This window comes from Sciurus carolinensis, chromosome 9 (genome assembly GCF_902686445.1).
Source record: "Sciurus carolinensis chromosome 9, mSciCar1.2, whole genome shotgun sequence".
Classification (NCBI taxonomy): Eukaryota; Metazoa; Chordata; class Mammalia; order Rodentia; family Sciuridae; genus Sciurus; species Sciurus carolinensis.
The window spans coordinates 134,132,122-134,154,831 of record NC_062221.1 but is presented as its reverse complement, the minus strand read 5'-3'; the positions used below and the strand labels follow the sequence as shown (position 1 = coordinate 134,154,831).

General features: G+C 47.4%; 1 protein-coding gene across 3 annotated transcripts in view; it reads left to right on the top strand.

Annotated features, from left to right (window-relative positions):
• The window catches only part of Vps26c (VPS26 endosomal protein sorting factor C), a 39,516-nt gene that overhangs the window by 14,067 nt on the left and 2,739 nt on the right, over positions 1-22,710 (top strand). For 2 of the 3 annotated variants that reach the window (XM_047564351.1, XM_047564349.1), the window contains exons 2-7: positions 6,895-7,038; positions 8,324-8,473; positions 13,941-14,021; positions 16,861-16,935; positions 20,358-20,508; positions 21,103-21,255. In XM_047564351.1, the coding sequence (XP_047420307.1) occupies positions 6,898-7,038; positions 8,324-8,473; positions 13,941-14,021; positions 16,861-16,935; positions 20,358-20,508; positions 21,103-21,255 (751 nt within the window). In that variant the 5' untranslated portion in view covers positions 6,895-6,897. The remainder of the gene's footprint in view (positions 1-6,894; positions 7,039-8,323; positions 8,474-13,940; positions 14,022-16,860; positions 16,936-20,357; positions 20,509-21,102; positions 21,256-22,710) is intronic. The other variant, XM_047564352.1, reaches the window with a different exon arrangement.

Below are 22,710 nucleotides of genomic sequence, written 5' to 3'. Positions count from 1 at the left end.
GCAACTTAGTGAGACCCTGTCTGTAAATAAAATACAAAATAGAGCTGGGGATGTGACTCAGTGATCAAGTGCCCCTGAGTTCAATCCCCAAGGGGAAAAAAAGGAAAGAAAGAGACTGGACAGAGAATGGCTGAGGCATTGAAGCAAGAGGCTTTTACTTCTTTTGCAGTTGTGTTCAAGTCCAAAATAAGAAGTAAGCAGAGCAATGTGACTTTTAGCATTTCATCTACAGATTTTTTCCTGAGGAAAGACCACTATAGCTTTGTGTTATCAAAATCTAAGAGATTTAGAGCTTTGTTCTCTTAGGTCTAGAGGCATTCCCCCTCTGGGGTTTTATTTTATTTAAAAATGGATTGATTGTGTTAACAGGTCATCAGTTCACATAGCTCAGCACTCATGAGTCTCTAGATAGCTACCATCTACCTCCCTCCCACCCACCCTTCGGGGTCCTCTCCTGCTGGACAGGAAGAGTTGTCCATTTCTCGTGATCCTTTCTGAAGGTATTGTTTGCATAAACAAGTAAATATGTACAAATGTTCCTTTTCTTCCCTTTCTCCCTAATGGTGCAGCATGCAGCTTATGTAGAAAAAAAAAGGCATTTGTGGGCAGTGGGAGGGCTAAACTAGACAAGTTGATTCGTGGACAGTAACAGATTAGTCCTGCAAAGAAGGAAAAGGAAGACTGGCAGCCCTGTACCCCACATGTCCTTATGTGAATGATCTCTAGCACCTTGTTAAAGGAAAAACCATTTTCCTCTTGATGGCATTAATTAAGTTTATAAACATTTGTTATCATAAACAGTATTGCAGTAAATAAGTCATTTCCCATCTGCAGGTATATCTGTGGACCAATGTGTTTTTAAAATGGTTTTGGTGTTGCCAAGTGGCCATTAGAACATTTTAGGTTCTTCTCAGCAACATAAGAGAGTGCCTATTGCACCTTACCCTCAATACAATGTGATCACACTTTTGGATTTTTGTTTTAGTTACTATTTCTCATATTTTTGATGAGATTGAACATTTTTTTCACAGGTTTAAGAGCAGTTTGCATTTCCTTTTCTGTAAACTCTTTATTCAAGTAATTTACCTTCTTGTGGGGTTGGAGGTCTAGCTAAGCTGCCTGGGCCGCCTCAGACATTTTTTTTTCTTATTTTACATATTTTATCAGGCATGGGTACTAAATCTTACCAGGTGTCTTTGATCTGTGGAGATTATTATATACTTTTTCTCTTGAGACCCATTAATATAGTGAGTTGTAGTAACATTTCCCTCATTATTGAACTGCATAATCCCACTTGGTTATGGAGTACTAAACTATTCTTTAAAGTTACCGTTGGATTGTATTTACTAATGTTTAAGACCTTTGCATTGGTATTTATAAGTAAGAATAGTCTAATATGCCCTCTCTCTCTCTGTAAATGTTGTCTTACTCTGATGTCACTGTTACATTTTATTTTTTGAAAAGTTCTTTGTACAATGGAGTTTTCTTTACACATTGGGAATGATCTGTGGAACTCTCTGGGCCTCATGCTTTTAGGAATGTATTTATAAATAATATCTTTCTCAAAAGTGATTTGCTTAGATTTCATGTCTCCTTTGGAGTTATTTTGTAAAAATTAATTTTCCTAGAAAAATAATTCACTTTGACAGTGTTTTAAATTTGCTTATACTCAACTGAACAGTGTTCAATATTTTTGCCACTTGATCTCCATAGCTCTGGGATTCCCTTTTGTTTCTTATTTTGGATGTTTGTGTTTGCTTTTCTTTCTTTTTCTTTTGTTTTTTGGGTGGGGGACAGGTAACGGGGGATTGAACTCAGGGGCCACTGAGCCACATCCCAAGCCCTGTTTTGTATTTTATGTAGAGACAGGGTCCCCCTGAGCTGCTTAGCTAAGCCTCACCCTTGCTGAGGCTGGCTTGAACTCTCAGTCCTGCCTCAACCTCCCAAACCTCTGGAATCACAGGTGTGTGCCGCCACACCCGGCTCTTTCTATTTTCTTGATTAGATCAGTGAACAGTTTGCTTTCCTTTCAGGGATGAAGTTCTGTATACGCCAGGCACTTAACCTTGTTGACGTGTGTTGTAGGTCTTCTATGGCCCTGCTCCTTCTTGTGTATTTTTTCACCTGAGAGGAGTAAATTAATATCTTCCACAACTAGCGTGTTTTACCTGATTTTTTCCTGGCATTTCCTGTGGGTTTTATTTTCTCAGCATTGGTCCTATGTTCTTTGATTATGTTTCTACTGTGTACCACCAAGTCTGGCGGAAGTGTGTTTTGGGTTTTTGTTTTTAAATATCTTTCTCTATACAGTCCATTTTCTTTTCTTTATGTAATTTTTATGATTTTATAGTCATGGAGTTTTGTAATTGTCTTAATTGGCACCCTTTCAACTTTTTATTATACACTAAATCTTCTATATTAGCCATTACATATTAATTCCCTACTGTGGACAATTATTCTTACAATTAAATGAACTTAATCCTCAAAATGGTTATTTTGACATTGTCTTTCCAGCTGTTTCTTTATAGTTGTACTTCACTGGTAAATTCCTTGACAAGGACTTTTATATAGTAGTCCTGGGGCTTGGAATTTTTGTTTATGTGGTTGGTTGGACTTTTTGGTTTTTGTTTGTTTGCATTTTTAAAATTGTGTCCTTTGTCCTGGAATGCTAGTTTAGGTAGGTATAAAATTCTAGGGTCACACTTGAGCATCTTAGTACTCGACTTTCATTTTTAATTGCACTTTGTCATAGAGAAGTTTGGGGTGTTTTTTTCCTCTTACAAATGAACTTTATCTTTTTGCCTGAGTTGTAAAGGATTCTTTCTTTTTTGAAACAGTAATTTTACTACAGTCTGTCTTCATTGATGGTTCCTTTCCTAATTCATTTGCTCTTTCAGTGTTTTAAAATTATCTTAGTAAATATTTGTTCTCTTCCATTATTTAGTTTTTGTACTTGAAAACTTTGTTATGCATGTGGATGTTCCCTGCCTTCTCTGCCCTATTTGTCATTATTTTCTTGATTCTTTTTAAACCTTCCATACTTTTCATTTAACTTATTTGGATTTTTAAAAACATTTCTGCTCTGTAGTTATTTTATGGCCAAAAATTTCATCTCCTTTTCTTTGGTGGTTTTATTTTTTTCCTTCCATTTCTTTTCTGAGCTTTAAAAAAAAAAAATTTCTCTCTTATTTATCCTTGACCTTTCAGCCCTGGACTCTTACAACTGTGTTTTTGTTCATACTTTATAGAAGCAGCTGCTTCATTGCATATTAAAGTTTCATTGGGAAATGCACATTCACAGTGTTTTCTTTTTCCCTGGTGAATGATCATTAATTCATTCAGTAGACACTCTTGCCCAGCACTCTACCCTTGTGGGGTGTATGTCCAGGGACAAGTGGCAGGTAGTAAATTAGGTGGACAAGTACTTGCATAGTATTTGAGAAGGTGATAAGAGCAACGTCAGGGGAGGAGAGACCAGAGTGTTGGCCAGGGGTGGTGGATGAGGCAGCACCTGGTGGTGTCTGAGAAAGAGCATCCAGGTGGAACGAAGAGTGTGTGGCTTGCAGATGCCCGAGGATGTGACTGAAGCAGTCGCAAGGGGCCAGTGGGAGTGGACGACCTCAGAGGGCTGCGCCAGGAGAGAGCCAGACGGGCAAGGCAGAGGGCACGGCCCCTGTGGGGGACTCAGATGAATTTTGGCTTTTACCCTGAGTGAGATGGTGCGTCTCTTAGAGTTCTTTTAAGTACAGGAGTGACATGGTCTGTCATCATCTGCCACTTGAATCTCTCTCCCCCTTCCTTCTCCCACGTTCCCTCCTTTTAGTTTTTTAATCTATTCTGTGTTCCTCTGGGTTTTGGGTTTTTTTGTTTTTTTATGGTGCTGGGGATTGAACTCAGGGCTTTGTGCATGTGAGGCAGGCACGCTACCAACTGAGCTATATCTCCAGCCCTCTGCTGTTTTTTTGTTTGTTAGTTCTGGTTTTTGTGTGTGTGTGTATGTGTGTGTGTTGTGTTGTGGTACTGGTATGGAACCCAGGGCCTGGCTCATGCTAGACAAGTGCTCTACCACTGAGCTACGTCCCCGGCCCAGGTTGTTTTAGTGTCCCCTTCTTGTGGGAGGTGAATTCACTGCTGGGCCAGGCTGGCCAGGAGCTTTCCAGCAGGCCCAGGTTTCGCTTGTCTTCAGCCTGTAAGATGGCCAATGGCAGAGGCTTCACCACGCTCCACAGCCCACTGCACGCTGCCTGGGGTGCGGCTCAGCTGCTCCCAGGGGCGCCTCGCTTCCAGAAACGGATTTGCTGCTCTTTCTAGTTCCCTTCCTGCTTGCCTCTCACCTCCTGTAGCAGATGTGCCACCCGTCTCGAGAAGTCAAACTGTCTCTTGGCTTTGCCCAAATGGAGCTGGTGGCTGCTTCTTGTTCTTTTGGGTGGTTTCCAGGAAGCCAAGGGGGGAATGCTGACCTGGTGCCTCGTTTTCAAAACCTGGAGTCCCAATAAGATTTTGACATTTCATTCCACAACACGAAAAGGAAGAAAAGTTATACAGCTTAGCAGTGACCTCTTACATGGAGAGAAGACAAAATTGGAAAACGTAGTCTCTTACCACCCTTCGGACAAACTTGGTAGTGGTTTCTGCCAAAATGCCAGTGAGGGGTGACAGGAGAGCATTGTGCTCTGTGCCCAGGTTGATCTGTGGGCCTCTGGTGGAAGGTAGACTTGGGGACACCTTTCAGTACAACCTCGCTCCACACCTAGAGAGGGGCAGGGACTGGAGCTTCCCTGCTGCTGGAGGCTGGGGGTGGGTGATGCTCTTGGCCCAGAGGACAGGATTGCTGGATCCCAGCTGCCTGTGCTGCCTGCTTTGACAAAGAGCATGGGGAGATGTGCAGGCTGGAGCTCGGGGTCACCCCACGGTCTTCTAGAGCACGCAGCATGGGTGCTGCATCCTCCACACCTTTCTCAGGACAGAACCCCCTCGAGATGACAAAGGCTGTGACTCTTCTCCCTAAGTAGCCGTGCACCTGCAGAGATTCCTTCCTGTCGTTTCCAGGTTCCCTGCTGTCCTGAAGTCTGGGAGTGCTCTGTCATGGAGCCCAGGCCCCAGCTGAAGGCCCTGCCTCTTGTGTTGCGGGAGGTGTTGGTACTCTCCAGGCCCTTACATCTTATTCTCTTCTTGTCCAGAGTCTAGACAAGTCAGGGGTCCTAACTCTTGTCAAATCATCTTCTGCTTCTAAACTCTTTGGGGTACCCTTGGATTCATTCTATATTCTTTTTTTGTTGGTAGTGATTTTCTAGACCTGTGTATTGTGAAAGTGCCTATCAACTAATATATATATATATATATATATATTTTTTTTTTTTTTAAATGTTCTTCTTTAGTTTTCAATGGATCTTTTTATTTTATTTATATGTGGTGCTGAGAATGGAACCCAGGGCCTCACCCATGCCTGGCAAGCACTTTACCAGTGAGCCACAACACCAACCCAACAAATATATTTATTTTTAATTTTCTCCATTATATCATTTCTTAATTAACTTAAAGAATGACAAGAGTCCCTTGAGTCATGAAATATTTACCCTGCTTGCTCCCAAGGAACTTCACTGCTTTTTCCTTCAAATGCCTCAGGGTGACTGTGAGGATGCCACAGTTATAATCTGCCTCTCAGCAGTCCACTGGAGATCTGTTCCTGCCTGGGAACAGAACTATCCTCTAGTGTTGTATTCATTCATAATTATTTTGGCTCATTTTATTTCTGGGACATACTAGTTAAGTAATTGGAAATGTACTAGTGAATTTAAATTTATTTTTAAAAAATTTTTTAAGATGTTGATAGACCTTTATTTTATTCATTTATTTTTATGTGGTGCTGAGGATTGAACCCAGGGCCTCACACATGCTAGGCAAGTGCTCTACCACTGAGTCACAACCCCAACCCCGAATTTAAATTTTTTAAAAATTTAAATTTGTTTGATTTGGGTTGTATAAAAAGTTAATAGGATTAATTTTATTTAAATTTAGAAGCTATTTCAGAGGAATTCTCATCTGCTGCTTATGAAGTTTCTGTGCTCTTTAAGAACAGAATGAGTTCTTCCTGAATTTGGCTTAAAATGGAAATGACAGCCTCTAACTAGACTTCAGGGCTTTGGGATGGGTCGTGGGACACAGAGCAAAACTTGTAGCACATTTATTGCACACGGGATATTCCTCTCAAAAGTTCACGAAGCATAAGAACGTGGCAAAAACGTTCTTCGCTGGGTGACTGGAGAAATGCGAGGTGGGCATGTTGAAACGCCAGCCCCACAGGGTTTTGTAAATGGTCGAGGCCACTCTTCCTTTCTGCTGTTTTTCTTTCTTTCCTTTTTTTTTTGGTTGTTGTTGTTGTTTGTTTCTTGTCGTCAGCTGCTTTCTGCCATTAGGCAGCAGCCGATCCGCGTTCTGAAGGTCATTTCAGAAACAGTCATTCTGGGAGGCCGCGTCTAATGAAAGCTGGGTGCTGCCCCAGAGCATGGTGTCTGGGCAGAGAGGACACCGGTCCCCAGTCACTGGTGGTCAGTCACTCATGTGCTGGGAAGTGTGTTGCCTTCTTGGTCAGTGTAATTGAGAAAGAACCTAAAGAACAGAACTGTACTTTCTGAAGCCCCTTGAAAGCGACAGTGCACATGCTTGTGTCTCGCAGGGTGAATTGCGCTCTGGAGTTAGCCACAGTGGACTCTGCCCCACCCGGCTCAGCCTGGAAGGGAGCCTCGGGACCAGGGGCCAGCCCTGCTCCATCCCAGAATCCAGGCGTCTAATGAACTTCCGGATCTTTGAATGACTTGATTGATGAGGTGACTTCCTTTTCCCAGTAAGCAAGGTGAGATGTGCTGATAATTGAAGGCTGCCTCTTGTCCCCAGGAAATGCTCTCGGGCGTGGTGGTCATCTCCAGCAAGGATTCTGTCCAGCACCAGGGAGTGTCGTTGACAATGGAAGGAACAGTGAACCTCCAGCTCAGCACCAAAAGCGTGGGCGTGTTCGAGGCCTTCTACAACTCCGTTAAGGTGAGAATGCAGCCTCGGCTCCAAAGCTTTTCCAGTAGCTGTGCTTGTTCACTTGCCCCTGCCTTTTTTTTCTTTTGTAGTCGTAGCTGCAGATGGACAGCATGCCTTTATGTTTTATGTGGTGCCAAGGCTAGAATCCAGTGCCTCACATGTGCTGGGCAAGAGCTCTGCCACCGAGCCACAGCACCCACCCCCGCCCTCCATCTTTATTGGTGCCTTGTTGCTTGCAAGGGATGGTGATCGCCCCACTTGCAATACTTACTAATCAACCCAGAAGCAGGAAAGCATTCAGATATTTTGTTTTTAAAATTATCCTGTTATGAAAAGTCTGCTGGCATTTATCCCTACTCCATTCATAGTGTTAGGAGAGCATAGAGTGATCAGAGGTCCTCTGAGAAAGTGGCCTGGTGGCTCAGGGACAGCACTTGCCTTCCTCCATCAGAACTTCACTTATCAGCTGCGCCTGTTGTTCCTGTCCCATCTGACTTGAAGGTCAGAGGCAGATGGAGCAAGTAGAGGTTCTTTTTGCAACTTAGGTTAGAGTTTTGAGTTCCAGAATATAACCTCTTTTTCTAAACTTACAGTTCCCTTTCTTGAAAGCCAAATCAACTCTTTAATGGAGGAAGAAGAGTGAATAGGGAAGGGTGCTTCATGGGGGTCAGATTTAGGAGTTCCCATGTTCTTTTTTAAGCCAGTGTTGTTAGTGATTCCCTTCCTGAGTCCTGGGTTTTCTGAGGGTGCTGCTGCCCCAAAGCCCTGCAGCCAGTGCCGCCTTCCTCTCGGAGGCCAGCAGGAAGATGTGTGCAGGTGGCCAGGGCTGGAGAGAGGCCTGCTGTGCCCATCAGCTGCACCGTCAGGCTCCAGAGGCCAAAGGGCTGCGGGGAACTGGGGCAGCGTGACCAGAGTGGAGACAGCCTGGATGAGGAGGAGCCGTGGCTCACACGTGGCCCTCGTGGCCAGACAGCTTCACCATGTCCCCCTCTGCATCCTGCAGGTAGTGGTTATTAGGACAGCTAATGAGATATTTGGGCAGGAGAGAGGGACATGTGGGCTCATTTCTTGTTGTGCGCCAAGCCCCTGGGTGTCTGATGTTATAATGAAACTGAAATTTTTATTAAGTAAAAATTGTCCATACTTAAAAAAATGGAGTGAACTCCTTGTGCATCTCCAGACCCGCCCTGTGTCCAGGAACTCAGGGTGCTGCATCCTTGAGATGATGACCAGTGCTCTGATTTGAGAGGACACCTACGCGCGCACGCTGACAAATAGCTGACTTTGTTTGCAGCCGATCCAGATTATCAACAGCACCATAGAAATGGTGAAGCCAGGAAAGTTTCCTAGTGGCAAAACAGAAATTCCTTTTGAATTTCCTCTCTACGTGAAGGGTAACAGAGTTCTGCACGAGACCTACCATGGCGTGTTCGTCAACATTCAGGTGAGCTTCGGAATCCCACGCACTTGACTTTAGAATTTTTCTGCTGAAAACTAGCTTCGTCTTTTCCACTGATAGTTGACAGATGGACCCAAGAATTTAACACTGGATTTGTTGCTGAGACCTTGCATGTATATTCTGAATTGATTTCTCATGCCCCTCTGCTAACTGCATTTCATGTGTGACCATTATTTTTGACAGGAATCAAGCTATAACTTCTTCCTTAAAATTTCTTTGCTTCCGCTGTGTTCCTAAGAAGTGGCACTGACCTCTGTCAGGGGCGCTTTTATTGTCGGATGATGGAGATGCCCTCACTTCTCTGTGGTACCAGCACCAATTGTCTATTTTACTCTTATAAATATCCCTTTGTTTAATACCCCGAGGCTGCTTCTTTAGCACAGGCGTGCATTCTTCATTGAGCAAAACTTGTCAATGAGGGGAAGTGGGTTTGTGACTTCCGTCCACCTCTGCCGGTGACGGGTGGCTTTCACAGTTCTATTGTTGTCTCCAGAGCAGAGCAGTCATGACTCCAGGCAAGAGGAAGAGCCTTTCCTTCTTCAGCAGGAAGAAAGGGACTTTGTGCTCCGCGCCTCGTAGCAGTCCCGTTATAGAAGTCACAAAACTTCAGTCTTGCACAGGCGCAAGAGGGTTGAAAGTTAGGAACGCATTTGATTTAGTAAGTTCAGCTGGTAATTTGGGCTTAGTAGATTCCACTCCCCTGCTTAAAACGTATCACTTTAAAACAAAAATCCTCCCACCACTTAGGAGGGTGTAACCCAAGGTTGATCTGCACGTGTTTCATGAGCTGCCTGAGATCCGTCAAGAAGAAACACGTGCAGGACAATGACTCCCTTGCAAATGACATCTTGCTGTGAAGAGAAAACATGTCTCCGGTTCTTTATGGTTTGTGCACCTGCTTCAAGCAACACATACGTCTCTATCTACAGGCTTGGGGTGCCCTGGGAGGAGCAGCAGGGATGGGGTCCAGATCAGAGACAGCCGCTAGGGCGCATGCACATACCAGCTGCTGGGAGCTGGACTTGAGCGCCAACCAGCTTTCTAGGCCCGGGGTATTTCTATCACCATGAAATAGAGTGAATGAAAATGTGAGGAAACTGGAGATATCTCAAGTGTTCCATGTTGAAATCTGTTTTTATCCTGTATCGAGTCAACAGCAACTGACTGCCCCCACAGTCATTCTTCCAGTCTGACTGTGATACTCTAAGGCCGTGTTCATTAGAAACCAAGTGGAATGAGATCAAGTTTTTACTGGTCATACTTGTTATTCTCTCCTTTGTTTTTCATTATTTATTAAAAAGTTAACATTTAAAATTGAATTCAAAATGTCACCCTTTTCCAAAGATTCAAAAAGACATACAGCTGTACATACGGGAGTGGTATGCTGTGTCCCTATGCGGAGTCTGCGAACCAGAGGCTGCTTGAAAGGAGTAGGGAGGGCTGGCTCGGTGTAGAGCGCTCACCTGGCCTGTGTAGGCCTGAGTTTGGTTCTCAGCCCTGCATATAAATACACAAATAAATTAGTTAAATAAAGGCCCACTGACAACTAAAAAATATTTTTTAAAAATGCAGCAGGGGAGTTAGCAGGTGGTAAATTCCCTAGTGAAGTAACCACCACCTCTTTATTTCACTCCTTGGATTTTTGCCACTTGAGGGTTAACCTCAGAAAGCTGTAACTGGGAATCGTACATGTCCCCAAATACCTCGCAGCTTCTAAAGCTGAGATTTGTTCCTGGTTTGACCCTGGATTTACCTGAGCTCATCAGCCTGTCCTGTCGTGTTCAGCAGTTGTTGGCACCTGGCCGTCTGTCCTTTCCCCTGCCCAGGGCCCTGTGGCCTCTGCCACTCAGCGGCACTCCCTACCCTGCTCTCATTTTTTTATATGTATTACTTTTTTCTGAATCATTTCAAAGTTAAGATTCTTAACAACTTCACGTCATAATACCTCAGTGTCCCTCTCCGAAAAAACAGAGCATCTCCTGCGCAATCACAGTCGGCATTTCCATTCCCTCAAAATCAGCATGAAGCCTCGAGTGCCGTCCAACTCCCAGGCTGCATTCACGTTCGGTGCTGCTGCTCTGAGCAAATCTGCCTAAGAGAAAGTAGGAGCGTGGCTCCTGGCTCTGTTCTGTCCTTCCATTCAAGGACTTGATGCTCTTTCTCTAGTAGAGCAAGTGCCACCCAGAGAGGACGGTGACCCTCAGTCACGTGGCCGCCCTCAGCATGGGGTGGCAGGCCCTCACCCTCCACTCTCACTGCGCTCTCTCTAGATTGACGTGGGCACATTACTTTGGATAAAACTTCTTTTGTTAGGCCCTAATACCACCTTTCTCATACAGACATAAAGAGATTTTTCAAAGTGTGTTAAAGTTACATAACATAAAAATCATGAGACAATAAAGGTTTAAAATGTGGCCCACACTAAGCCCAGCTCCCGCGGCCGTGGGTGGGCTGCCCCTTGGGAGGCCTGGTGAAGCCCTGCCCTCTCAGGCTTGCCGGGGGGAAGCCCTGCTTCATTATCAAGCACTGTGTGTGAGAATCCATCAGCCTCTCCCAGTTTCACTTTGTGCAAATGCCTTTATTTTTAAAATTATGCACATCCTAAGCAGGTTTTATTACGTGTGTTCCTCACGTAGCCACGCTGCCCTGTTTGTGTACCCTAGTGCAGACTACAGCCCCGCCACGTCTCCTGGTGTGGCGCGTTCAGGGCTGATTTACAGAGAGTCTAGCCCTCCGTTTTCACGTTTAAAACACCCTTCACGGACTGGGGAGATAGCTCAGCTGGTAGAGTGCTTGCCTCACAAGCACAAGTCCCTGATTTCGATCCTCAGTACCGCAAAAAAAAAAAAAAAAACATCCTTCACAGGAGTCTACTTTAAATCTATCGACAGGCATCTTTCTTTATTGCTATTGATGTCCTGTTTATCAGTGATCAGAAAACATCCAGTCTTGTGCCTCCTTTCGATGCCCTGTTGAAGGCTGGTGCCCTCTGACCTCCTGTAGCTCATGACCACCTGACGGGCTAGCGCCTGGGAAAGGGCGTGGCCACAGGAGGTTTGGGCTTCACAGGAGAGGGCTCCCCCAGCGTTGGAGAAGGAGTCTGTGTGGGCTTTGGCTGTAGGCGGGTGTGAATGCAAACCCACCTTTGTGACCCCCGGGCCCTCCCAGATCTTGCTTCTAGGGGGTTAATGAGGGAATGGTGGAGAGCTGGGCTCTGGGCCTGGCACGTACGTGCTCGGTGAGTATTTGCTGATGGATACGTGAGTTAGCGATTACCCTCACATTTGACTGCGGTTCTTAGGTTAGTATTGTTAGACTCCATCAGGACAGGACATGCAGAAGAACTTGACACCTCTCCTAGAACAAACATTGGTCTTTCCTCTTCACCCTTCCCCCTCTCCCAGTGATCACTAACTACCCTAAATTACTAATTAGTGCTTTTCACACTTAAATAGTGGCCAAAATTGATGCCTGTAATTCATACTCTTCCATTCACAAGTTACAGAGATCCAACTCAAATTAACTTAGGCACCAAAGAGACATTGGAACAGTGTCCAGGTAGGAGGCCAGGGCTCCGGCCCTTTCTCAGCTGGCTTTCTGCTGTGCCAGGTTCGTCCTCAGGCCAGATCTTCCCCTGACATGTAGGGTGGGCTGCCAACAGGTGTGCAGCTTGCAATCTACTGGGCTGGCATCTCCAGCAAGAGAGAATTCTTTTCTGTCGTCCCTGAAGAGGTCTGGCCTGCTGCTCATTGTCCCTAGTAGGGAGGGGGTGGAGGGCAGACAGCCCAAATCCAAGACTAAAATGGAGGGGAAGTTGGCAGTAGGAAAAGAATCAGAGCGTCCAGGCAAGCCAGAATGAAGTGTGGCTCGTGCCCAACAGTGGGAGGGTGTGCCTATGAGCGTGCGTCCTCCTACACGCACGCACACACACACGTACCTCGCCAGCCCTCATTAAGCTTGTCTGGTCAGGAGACTAGATTGAAATCTTGTTAAAGAATATGTACATACTTACATGCATAAATATTAGGATCCTTGCAGACAAGGGATAATTCTTATAGAAAATATTCTTTATCTCCCATAGTATGTTAAATATATAGGAACATTTCATGTGGGTAGGTTGTTCATAAGAATGTAGCTTCATACAAGATTTACAACTATGCATATAGTCCTAGGTATGGAAATTATTTTTGGTTTAACTCTAAAGTTTCCCTGGGGTGATTAAGCAGCAGCTAGCTTATTAAACCTAAGTTGTGTGAGTTTGGGGGTATGCTGGGGACAGATTGGGCATTGCTCACGTTCTACCACTGAGCTGCACCCCAGCCCCCTGGTTAGGTTTTGAAGACCAGCAAACAGAAGGTGATCATACCGTGGAGTTTTGTTTCCAGGCTATAGGCTCGTGGGTGGAACTCCAGGTTACTGTCCCAGTACCAAGCTGGCTTTGAGCTCGGTGACCAGCTCTGCTGTGTGCTTCATCTGGGAAGGACAAAGCCCCCTTTTCAGGAAGTGACCAGCAATGGCCAGCTCAGAAAGTCAGCCAGGGACTGTAGAGAAGGTGACCGGGCCAAGTTCAGAGCTGGTTGAGGCTGCCGTGTCCCTTTGCCATGGCTCTTTACCTTCCCTGCAGCACCCATCTGGTGCTGGCAGACAGGGAGGCCTGAGGGGGCTGGTGAAGTCACATGGGCCCTGAGGTGGCCACCTGGGAGTTGGCTTGTGGATACGTGGGGCTTCCTTAACTCTCCCCATTACTTTTGTGTGGATTTTCTAAAATAAAAATGCTAAAAAGACTTCCTTTCTTTATTCCCCCTGAAGATCAAAATATGAAGAGCTAATTTTTAGGGTCCTTGGGGTCCTGGGTCTTTCACATTGCTCCTGCCTTTACTTCTCTTTGGCGTACTAGAAGCCCCCTGCGGACAGGGTGACTGTGAACTGGGCTGTGGTGCCTCACGCACTGAGGGAAGAGCCTGGCTGGGAGGTGCCGGTGCTGCTCTGGGCATTTCTGGTCCTTCCTGCTGGGTGTTCCTGTTCAGGGCTGGCACTCATGCTTGCCCTGTGTGAGCTCTGTGGTGCTCACTGCAGGTGGTTATCAGTACCCCCATTTTACAGAGGGGTGAGTGGAAGCTCAGAGATGTTGTTCAGTGCCTGGGCTCACGCAGTAAGATGGACGGCTGCGTTGCCCGCACTATAGGTAAGGAGACTGTGTGTGTTTTCCAGTGGGCCCGCTTCAGGATGGCTGTGGGAATAGGCTGAGGAGTAACCTTCAAGTGATTTTACTTGTTCTTTGTTTTTGCCTTTATTTGAACATTAACTCCCCCATTATGTCTATTAATATTATGAAGCAGGTTCACTGGACAAAGTTTCCCTAAAGTATGTCGATTTACTTTACCCCTTGACTTCCATGTTGAGATGAGAGCAAAGCCAATAACACATTATTTTCTCTGACTTTTCCCTATAGTACACGCTGCGCTGTGACATGAGGCGGTCTCTGCTGGCCAAGGACTTGACAAAGACCTGTGAATTCATCGTTCACTCTGCTGTAAGCTGTCTGAGGGCCCTGACTTCCTCGGGGTCTGGCATTGCACCCGGTGTACAGCTAATACCTTAGCTACTTAGTCTTCGTGGCTGCTCCAGAAGATAGGAGACGCCTGTCAGAGGTGGCCAGCAGCATGAGCACCAGCGTGGCTTCACTGCTCCTGCCTAAATGGACGCCCATCTGCAGAGGGTGGTGCTTCTTCAGCAAAACCCGCCACCTTCATAATGAGCAATAAGCAGGCTGCTTTTTGCCCTGGCAGGGTCCATGATTTTGGTGCAACTTGGAAAATTGGTCAGGACCCTGCATGTTTGGCACGTGCCCTGTAAGGACATACAAACACGCGAAGGGCTTTTGTGGGTCGCTTGTCCTAACCCTTTGCCAATATTCTGAAGTAACAGATGATTTTAAAAACTACCTTGGAGACCTGGGGCAGGGGCTCAGTGGCAGAGTACTTGCCTCGCACATTTGAGGCACTGGGTTCCATCCTCAGCACCACGCAAAAATAAATAGGTAAAATAAAGGTACTGTGTCCATCTACAACTAAAAATAATTTTTGAAAGCTGCCTTGGAAATGTCACAGAGAAATCCACTAATCTGTACAATTACTAGGAGTTAATGGTAATTCTACAAACGCCTTTCCGTGAGGGGAGTGGATCCCCCCCGCTGCTGAGGTCCCCAGTGACCATCAGCACCTGCTGTCACTGTGACATGTGGTGACAGACTTGTGCCCACACTGCACCCTCTCAGTTACCTCTTAGGCTTTGCTAGGTGCTGTCTCACATAGAAGCGGCCATGCCTCTTCCCTCCCTGGCCTACACCCTGCTCAGACCTCTGGTTAGGGCCCATCTTTGCCTCTTTCCTGGGGACAGCTGTAGCCCAGTTCCCTCCTTCCATTAGCTCCCTGACCCAGTTCCAGGATGTTAGCAAAAATATTCAGGTGCCTGTGGGACCTGCCATGGGCCCAAGAGCTGCAGAGTGGGCATGGGGCTAGGGCTGCCTTGGGAACTTGTGCCTGAGACCTTCACCAAGTCGGAAAAGCCCTTCCCATAGTTCTGGGCAGGCTGGGACTGGTGTGGCAGCTCTCAGGAGCAGGGGCTCCCGGGGCTGTTTGGGGTGGAGTAGAAGCCCACACACCCACAGTCCCTACCACACCTTAACCAGTGGGGGCTTCCACGGGGTGTCGGGCTAGACAGTTTGACTTTGTAGAAAATTAGGGCTTGTATTTCTTTACTTTTTTTTTTTTTTTTTTTTTGGTAGTGCTGAGGATCGAACCCAGGGCCTTGTGCATGCAAGGCAGGCACTCTACCAACTAAGCTACATCCCCAGCCCTGGGCCTGCACTTCCGTTATACTATCATGAAATGTCTGTGGAGTCTTTTAAGTAGTGATTATTAAGTAACAAGGCAAGACCTAAACAGAGGCAAGTCCTCTGTTCGCATACCTTCTTGTTATGTTTTAAAGCTTCCAACATTTGTAGTTTCCCTTTCTTGTTAAATCTTAACACTCATAGTGCTCAAGAGTCTTTTTCAGCGATAAACTATGTTGTATACATTTGTATAAACACTTTCAAAATATTTCCTTTTTTGTTTTGGAAGTTACATTGTTTAGATGGCCATTTCTCCCTTTTCCATCAACAGTCTTAAAATTGAAGTGAAACAAAATTTTTATGTAGAGCACCACCCCCAACAAAAAGTCTTTTATATACTTGATAAAAAATCCTAAGTTTTGTGAAGAATGAGCCCAAGCAGCTCCTTGCCCAGGGCCTGCCCACAGCCACCCCAGACCAGGACCTCAGAGCCCTTCTCAGTGGGATGCGCAGGCTGGGCAGCAGAGAGCGCTTCCAGGCGGTTTGTCGCCACATGGTCTCCAAGAGTCGTGTCTTTTGGATGAGTGGTTTCTCAAGAAGGCTAAAGCCTATAGTTTTCAAGGTAAATGTTTCTTTTTTAAAAAAAATTTTTGGTTGTCGATGGACCTTTAATTAATTTATTTATATGCGATGCTGAGAATCGAACCCAGTGCCTCACACGTGCTCGGCAAGTGCTCCACCACTGAGCCACAACCCTAACCCTAAATGTTTCTTTAAATGCTACAAGGAAGAGCATTTTCAGTAAAGAATACACATGAACCTGTTAGGTTCACACATATATTCAAGAAGAATGTTCACTGGCTGAGCTCAGGGTGAGTGAGTGGCCTTGGCACCGGCTCAGTGCCCAGCCCCACCCTGCTGCCTGGGTCCTGCTGACCGCCCTTCCTCTGCCCACTCCCTGGGTCTCACTGGCCTTTGGATCTTGGCCTCTGATGGAAGCGGCTGGCAGGTGTGAGTGCAGCGTGGTGCGGCTGGATTGTGAAGGGCTGCGAGGTGGAGCTGCTCCCTGTTAGCTGGTGTGGGTAGCATCTACAGTTCAGGTACAGGTAGACCGTCCGGGAGGTGTGGACAGCACCTCATGAGACTTGTGCCAACTCAGCAGCAGTAGACCCTCCCGTGTTAGCTCCCGGTCTCAGAGAAGCATTGAAGATGACACTTTCCGCAGCACCGCCTGCTTCGCAGGTGTGATGCTAACGTTCTGAACCCATGAAGTGCCGCGGGGATCCAGACACCCTCCTCGTACTGCAGCTACAGAGATGAGTCCCGCAGGGTGGAGGAATTCCACAGAGAGCACGGCAGTGATTTTTGCAGAGCTGTGTTTGTGTCTGGAAGCCGGGTCTTTTCCTCTTGCTGCCAAGGGGCTTCTGGTTCCTCATGGTGCATTCATCTCTTTAAAGAGGCCACACCTTTTGGCCTGCAGAGCTCCTGAGCCCCTGGGTCCTCAGCCTGCTGATTGTGGTTTTACCTCCCATTCCAGCCTCAGAAGGGGACGTTGACTCCGAGCCCTGTGGACTTTACCGTCACCCCGGAAACCTTACAGAACGTCAAGGAGGTAACAGGCTCTTGTCACTCCCTCGACTGCCATGGATTCCTACTGACCAGACCCTATGGTCCACTGTTGCCCAATGTCCTTTCGTTGGGGCTGAGCCTTTGGCGAGAGGATTCCTGTTTGTTCGGGTACCCTGGTTCCTTGGCACTTTGGCTTGCTCTCGTGTTGAACTCACTCAGCGATTGCTTAGAGGAAGGGTGTGCTCTGAGTTCCTTGTTGGTTTGTGTTCTGCTTGCGTCTTGAGATGGAATCCTCTGGGTTGCCCAGCTGGTCTCCTACGCTGTCTGCTGAGTACCTGGGACTGCAGTGCCCACCACGGTGCCCAACTTGCTTTCGACTCTTGGCAGGCATCTCTATCTTGCTGCATGGTGGCCCCGCGCTCCTGGCTTGGTGGCTGCACCCTTCGTTTCCCATGAAGGCATGCTCTGCCGGGCCCTGGCCTCCTGGCAGCCTCTGCTGATGCTTGGTCTGCAGTTCCAGCATCCCTGTCTGGCAGAGGACTGTCAATAAGTGCTCTTTAAGATTCCAGCAGCTTCCTCATGGCAGGGGCGTTTACCCCAGGGACAGAGAAGCCAGGGCAGCAGCCCAGCCTCGCTGCATGCCACGGCAGGACCCTGCAGGGCTGCCAGGCACACCGACTGCACTCGCAGGCACAGCTCCTGGGCCCTTCCACAGCCGTGTCTGGCTCCGTGGGCCGCACTCCTCCAGTGCCACCGCTGCAGTTCCCCAGATCTTTTAGTGTTTTTTTAAATTTTTTAATTTTTAGGTATCTGTCTCCTCAGTGAATTCCTATAGCTCCTTCCAGACAGAACTTGCTTCTTGACTAATTCTGCCTTCTGCCCACTGGAAAAATATGGATTAGAACTGGGCTGAGGGCAAGTTTGGGATGACCCCATCCCTGGGGCGGTATAAATGAGGCAAGTGGTGTGTCGTGGGTTTCAGAACCTTCTGGAAAGACACTTCCACTACTCTGTCTGTTCTCCGTGGCTCCTTCTCCTTGGCTCAGGATGAGTCGGGTTCCTGTGCCCCATGTCCAGGCTCCAGTGCTCCTCAGGACAGCCCCGCCCTCTTTCTGTTTTCCGGTGTGTGGAGCAGATTCCTCTTTTCTTGCTCTCCTTCTGGTGAGTGTGCATTGGTTCTTGGTGGCAGGTTACAGATGAGGACCTGTGAGTGGTTTGGTCAAGGGGGCTGTGCCCCCACCTGAGTGCACTCGGACTCACAGCAGAAGTGCACACTGAGCTTCCCACTGAGGGCCGCACGGGGAGAGGGAGGTGTGTGCGGGTGGCCTGTCCTCTGGGTGTTGGGCTTACTGTCCTGCACTGTGGCCGTAAATGACTTGGGGCTCTGCCCTGTCCTGCCCCAAGGCTGCCTTTGGAGTCTCCTGGGTGGGAAGTCCTGACCCTTCACGCTTCCCCACCCTGAGATTCCTTCTCTGGCCCCCCTGTGATCACCGGCCTCTCGGGCAGCCGGGGGCACACTTGTGGGCACCACCCTCCACCAGCTGCATGTCTGTGGAGCCCGTACTCCTCAGCGACCTTGGCACACACTTGTGTTTTGTTTCTTCGTGGCTGGGCGAGCCTCCCCAGTGTGCTGCACCCAGACCCGCAGACCCCTTTGTATGTGCAGAAGGGCTTCCCTGGTGGAGTCTGGGGCATTCCTGCGCTCGGCTGGCTGTCATTGCAGGGACCTTGCTTTTTATTTGTAAATGAAAAAGAGCATCTTTCACTATGACAGAAGCATTTATGTTCATCGTTAGAAAATAACACATAAATCAAAATAAAATTGCTTATTTACAAAATACCATGGTGGGTTTTGTTTGTTGCTTTTTAAATAGAAAAGGGATTTGCTGGAAGGGTAAGGTGGCTTGCAGAAAATACAGGAAGGCTGGAGATTAGACTCAGAAAATAGTGCAGGTCGATTTTTATGTGTAGATGCTAATGTCACCACCGGGAAGGTGGAAAAGAGTGGTTGGCCTGTACTTTGAGGTGGACGTGGAAAGCTTTTCCTTTTTCATCAGTTGCCTTAAAGAATTTTAATGTGAACTGCTACTGCTTATTTTTCCAAACAAATGGCTTCTTTTACATGTAGTTGTATTTAAAACTTTGTTCTTAACCAAGACCTATTTAGAGGCTGTATCTTTGGGGACCATTAGGTGGAAAGCTCCCTGCTTCAGTCTGGTCACTTGGTGGCCCTCGGCCCCTGTAACCATTGGCACTTGAGATGGGGCTGATCTGTGATTGAAATGAGCAGGAAGTTGAAAATACTCTCCTAGTTTCAAAGACTCTGTATGTAAAAGAGAATGTAAAATGTCATTCATAAATTTTTAGATTGGTTATATGTGGAAGTGATAACATTTTGGAAATACTGGTTAATTTTTTGTTTGTTTTTGCTTTTTTTAATGTGATTACTAGAAAATTTTGAATGATATATGTAGCTAATTACAAATTTTAGGTTACATTGTAATTTTATTTATTTACTTTTAAAAAAAGTTTCTGTGGTACTGGGGAATGAACCCAGGGGTACTCCTGAGCTATATCACCAGCCATTTTTTAATTTTATTTTGAGACAGAGTCTCACAAGGTTGCTGAGGCTGGCCTCAGACTTGCAAACCTCCTGCCCCAGCCTCCTGAGTTGCTGGGATTATTGGAGTGTGTCACTACACCTGACTACATATGTAATTGTAAATGACATTGTTACATTTCAAACATTAGTAACTGTGGTGTACTAAACTTTGAAGTACCCTCAGTGACTGGGACACGGCCGAGTGCAGACTCCAGGAATAGCTGTCTCACTCTCTAGACTGTTTTTCCCACAAGACCTTCCCTCACTCTCAGTCAGCTTCCTGTCTACAGAGAAAAGGTCCAAATTCCATCAGACCTTGAGGTAAAAACAGCGTCCTTAATATGCACGAGGTCCTGGGTTCAGTTCCCAATACTGCAAAATAATTTCCAGTGGGGAAAAAATTTTTTTCATTGAAATAAATGTCTTGGCTTTTCAAAATTGCATAATTGGGCACATTTTAAAGTTGATCCTTCCCTACTTGTGTGTGTGTGTGTGTGAGAGAGAGAGAGAGAGAGAGAGAGAGACTAGGTTTCGTTTGCTGACTTCCTCAGACCTCCTACGTCTGATTGGCTGAGAGAGGCGTGTTCTGGACCTGAGTCTAGGCTGGCCTGACTGTTTCCTGACCGTTCTGTACGGTTGCATGGGGCACCGTGATCCTGTGGTGTGGTATGGAACAGTCCAGTCTCCTCCTGTCCACCTGACGGAGGATGTGACCACTGTCGTCCTGTCTTCCCATTTCCTAAGACAGGATCCCGTGTACCATGTGCCAGCAATCTGGCTTGGTTTTCAAAATTTATACCAAAGTAGCTATTTAGTGATTTCTGCTTTTCCCTTACATTTTGATGTGTTTATTTCTATTTTAGAGAGCTTTGCTCCCCAAATTCCTCATTAGAGGACATCTCAACTCAACCAACTGTGTTATCACACAGCCACTGACAGGAGAGCTGGTGGTGGAGCACTCGGATGCCGCTATACGAAGCATAGAGTTGCAGCTAGTCCGTGTGGAGACCTGTGGTAAGGCCCTTGTGGCTACAGCCTCCGGCCTCTGCCTGCTGCCCTCAGGCAGTCAGCGCTGGAGATGATGTGGGTGGAGGCAAGATAAGATTGTATCTCTTTTCTGCAATAAACGTGTCTTAGTTTGTTTTCTGTTGCTGTAACAAAATACCTGAGATCGGGCAATTTATAAAGAATAGAGGCTAATTTGGCTCATGCTCATGGAGACTCGGAAGTCCAAGAACATGGTGCAGGCCTCTGGCAAGGGCCTTCTTACTATACCCTAACAATGAGGAGGGCAGTGCATGGTGAGACAGAGCAAGCATCCCAAAGATAACTCACTTCTGTAACAGAGCCACTTCCTAGACTGCCCACTTAGCACAGCCCATGTGGCCAGTCACCTCCTGAAGACGCCACCTCTGGATACCACGGATGTGTTAATTTGGGACATTAAGTTTCTCACCCAGCCGTTGACAGTGTGTTTGAGCAAAGTGAAAGGTGGAGGGGGACCTCTAGGATTCCTAGACCTGGAGAAGGGTTTGCTGATGCAGGTGGGTGCAGTGTTGCAGGTGCTGCCAGTCAGCAGGCGTTGAGTTGCTGTTTCCTCCACCCCAGGGTGTGCAGAAGGCTATGCGCGCGATGCCACAGAGATCCAGAACATTCAGATCGCCGACGGGGACGTCTGCAGGGGCCTCTCCATCCCTATACACATGGTCTTCCCCAGGCTCTTCACCTGCCCCACGCTAGAGACCACCAACTTCAAAGTGGGCAAGTAGTACCCCCTCAGTCCCGGGGGCTGGGTTCTGGGAAGGTGTGGCCACAGAGAGGGCACTTGGCCCCGGGAGCCACTCAGATTGTTCAGCTCAGTACTCAGGCCTTGGGTCACTCGGCAGCTCACCACTGTGCCGATCTTGGGGGCAGCAGTGGGCAGGCCTGGCCCTGTGGACTCAGCTCAGCACTCGGGCCTGGGTCACTGTGCCGACCTGGGGTGCAGCAGTGGGCCGGCCTGGCCCTGTGGACTCAGCTCAGCACTCACAGCAGTGACCATGGCTTCACAGACCAGAGTGGGGTACTACACTCTGTGAGGGGCAGGCAGGCAGGGGGAGCGGTGTGGAAGGGGAGGTCAAGGTCGGTTCCTCTGCTAGGGCGGGAGTGACGCCTGGGGTGAGTGTCAGTCAGCCGGGGCCCCAGGCCCTCCGCCTTAGGTCCCGGGGCATTTTCCCTGAATCTGTGTGTGAATGTCTGCCCGCAGATCTGAATCTGTCACAGGCAGTTTTCAATCCTGCTTTTTCCTTTCACTTATCATGAGCATCTCTGTGGTTTTAAATCTCCTTACCAAACATTTTTTGGATTTGTGGGTTCTGTTTTGTTTTGTTTGAAGACAGGGTCTTGCCATGTCACCCAGCCTGGCCTTGAACTCTGGGCTCAACTGATCCTCCTGCCTCAGCCTCCTGAGTTCTGGGACGCCAGGTGTGCGCCACATCTGCCTGTCCCTCCTGTTGAGAGCCATCTTGCTGATAAGGTTCAGTTGGAAGGTCACCCCACTCTAGAGAGGTGGACAGAGGCAGTGCAGGAGGGTCTGCGAGTGACTTCAGTCCTGGCACAACCTGCAGAATGGTTGAAAAGACCTCAGAAAGAGTCCCTGGTCTTTTCTGGAACATGCTCCTGAGCCATGCCTGAGGCTCACTGATAAACGTGTGACAAGGGGATTTCGGTAATGGCTTCCGCTGTTATTCTGCTCCATTGAGAAATGGGAACTTTTCCCCAAGACCAGTATGTTTTTATTGATGTCTTGTCCCCCTGAGTCATTGTGCCTTATCATTATTAGTCCAGTGAGAAACTTCAAAAATTATACTGTGAGTTCAAATCATTCCAGATAACTTAATAACTAAGTGGGAGTAGTTTCCTCACCAAGGTCGTATTAGGAGAGGGAAGGTTGGCACCTGCCACTACGTCACTGGGCACTACTCAGGTTTTCTGTGCATGCGTGTTGACCATGAGCCCTAGGGCAGGGCTGGCAGTGCAGTTGGAGGCACAGTTTGGTATTTGTGGGATTCCTGGGTCCTTCTGTGAGATGTCACATTGTAGTGAGAGCCTGTTGGGGTCAGGACACAGGGTCAGTCCACTGTCCCTGAGACACACAGGTGGCAGAGTCTGCAGGTAAGACTTGGCCCAAGCCAAGTACTACAGTTGGACTACAAAATCACATTTGTGATTATTGTC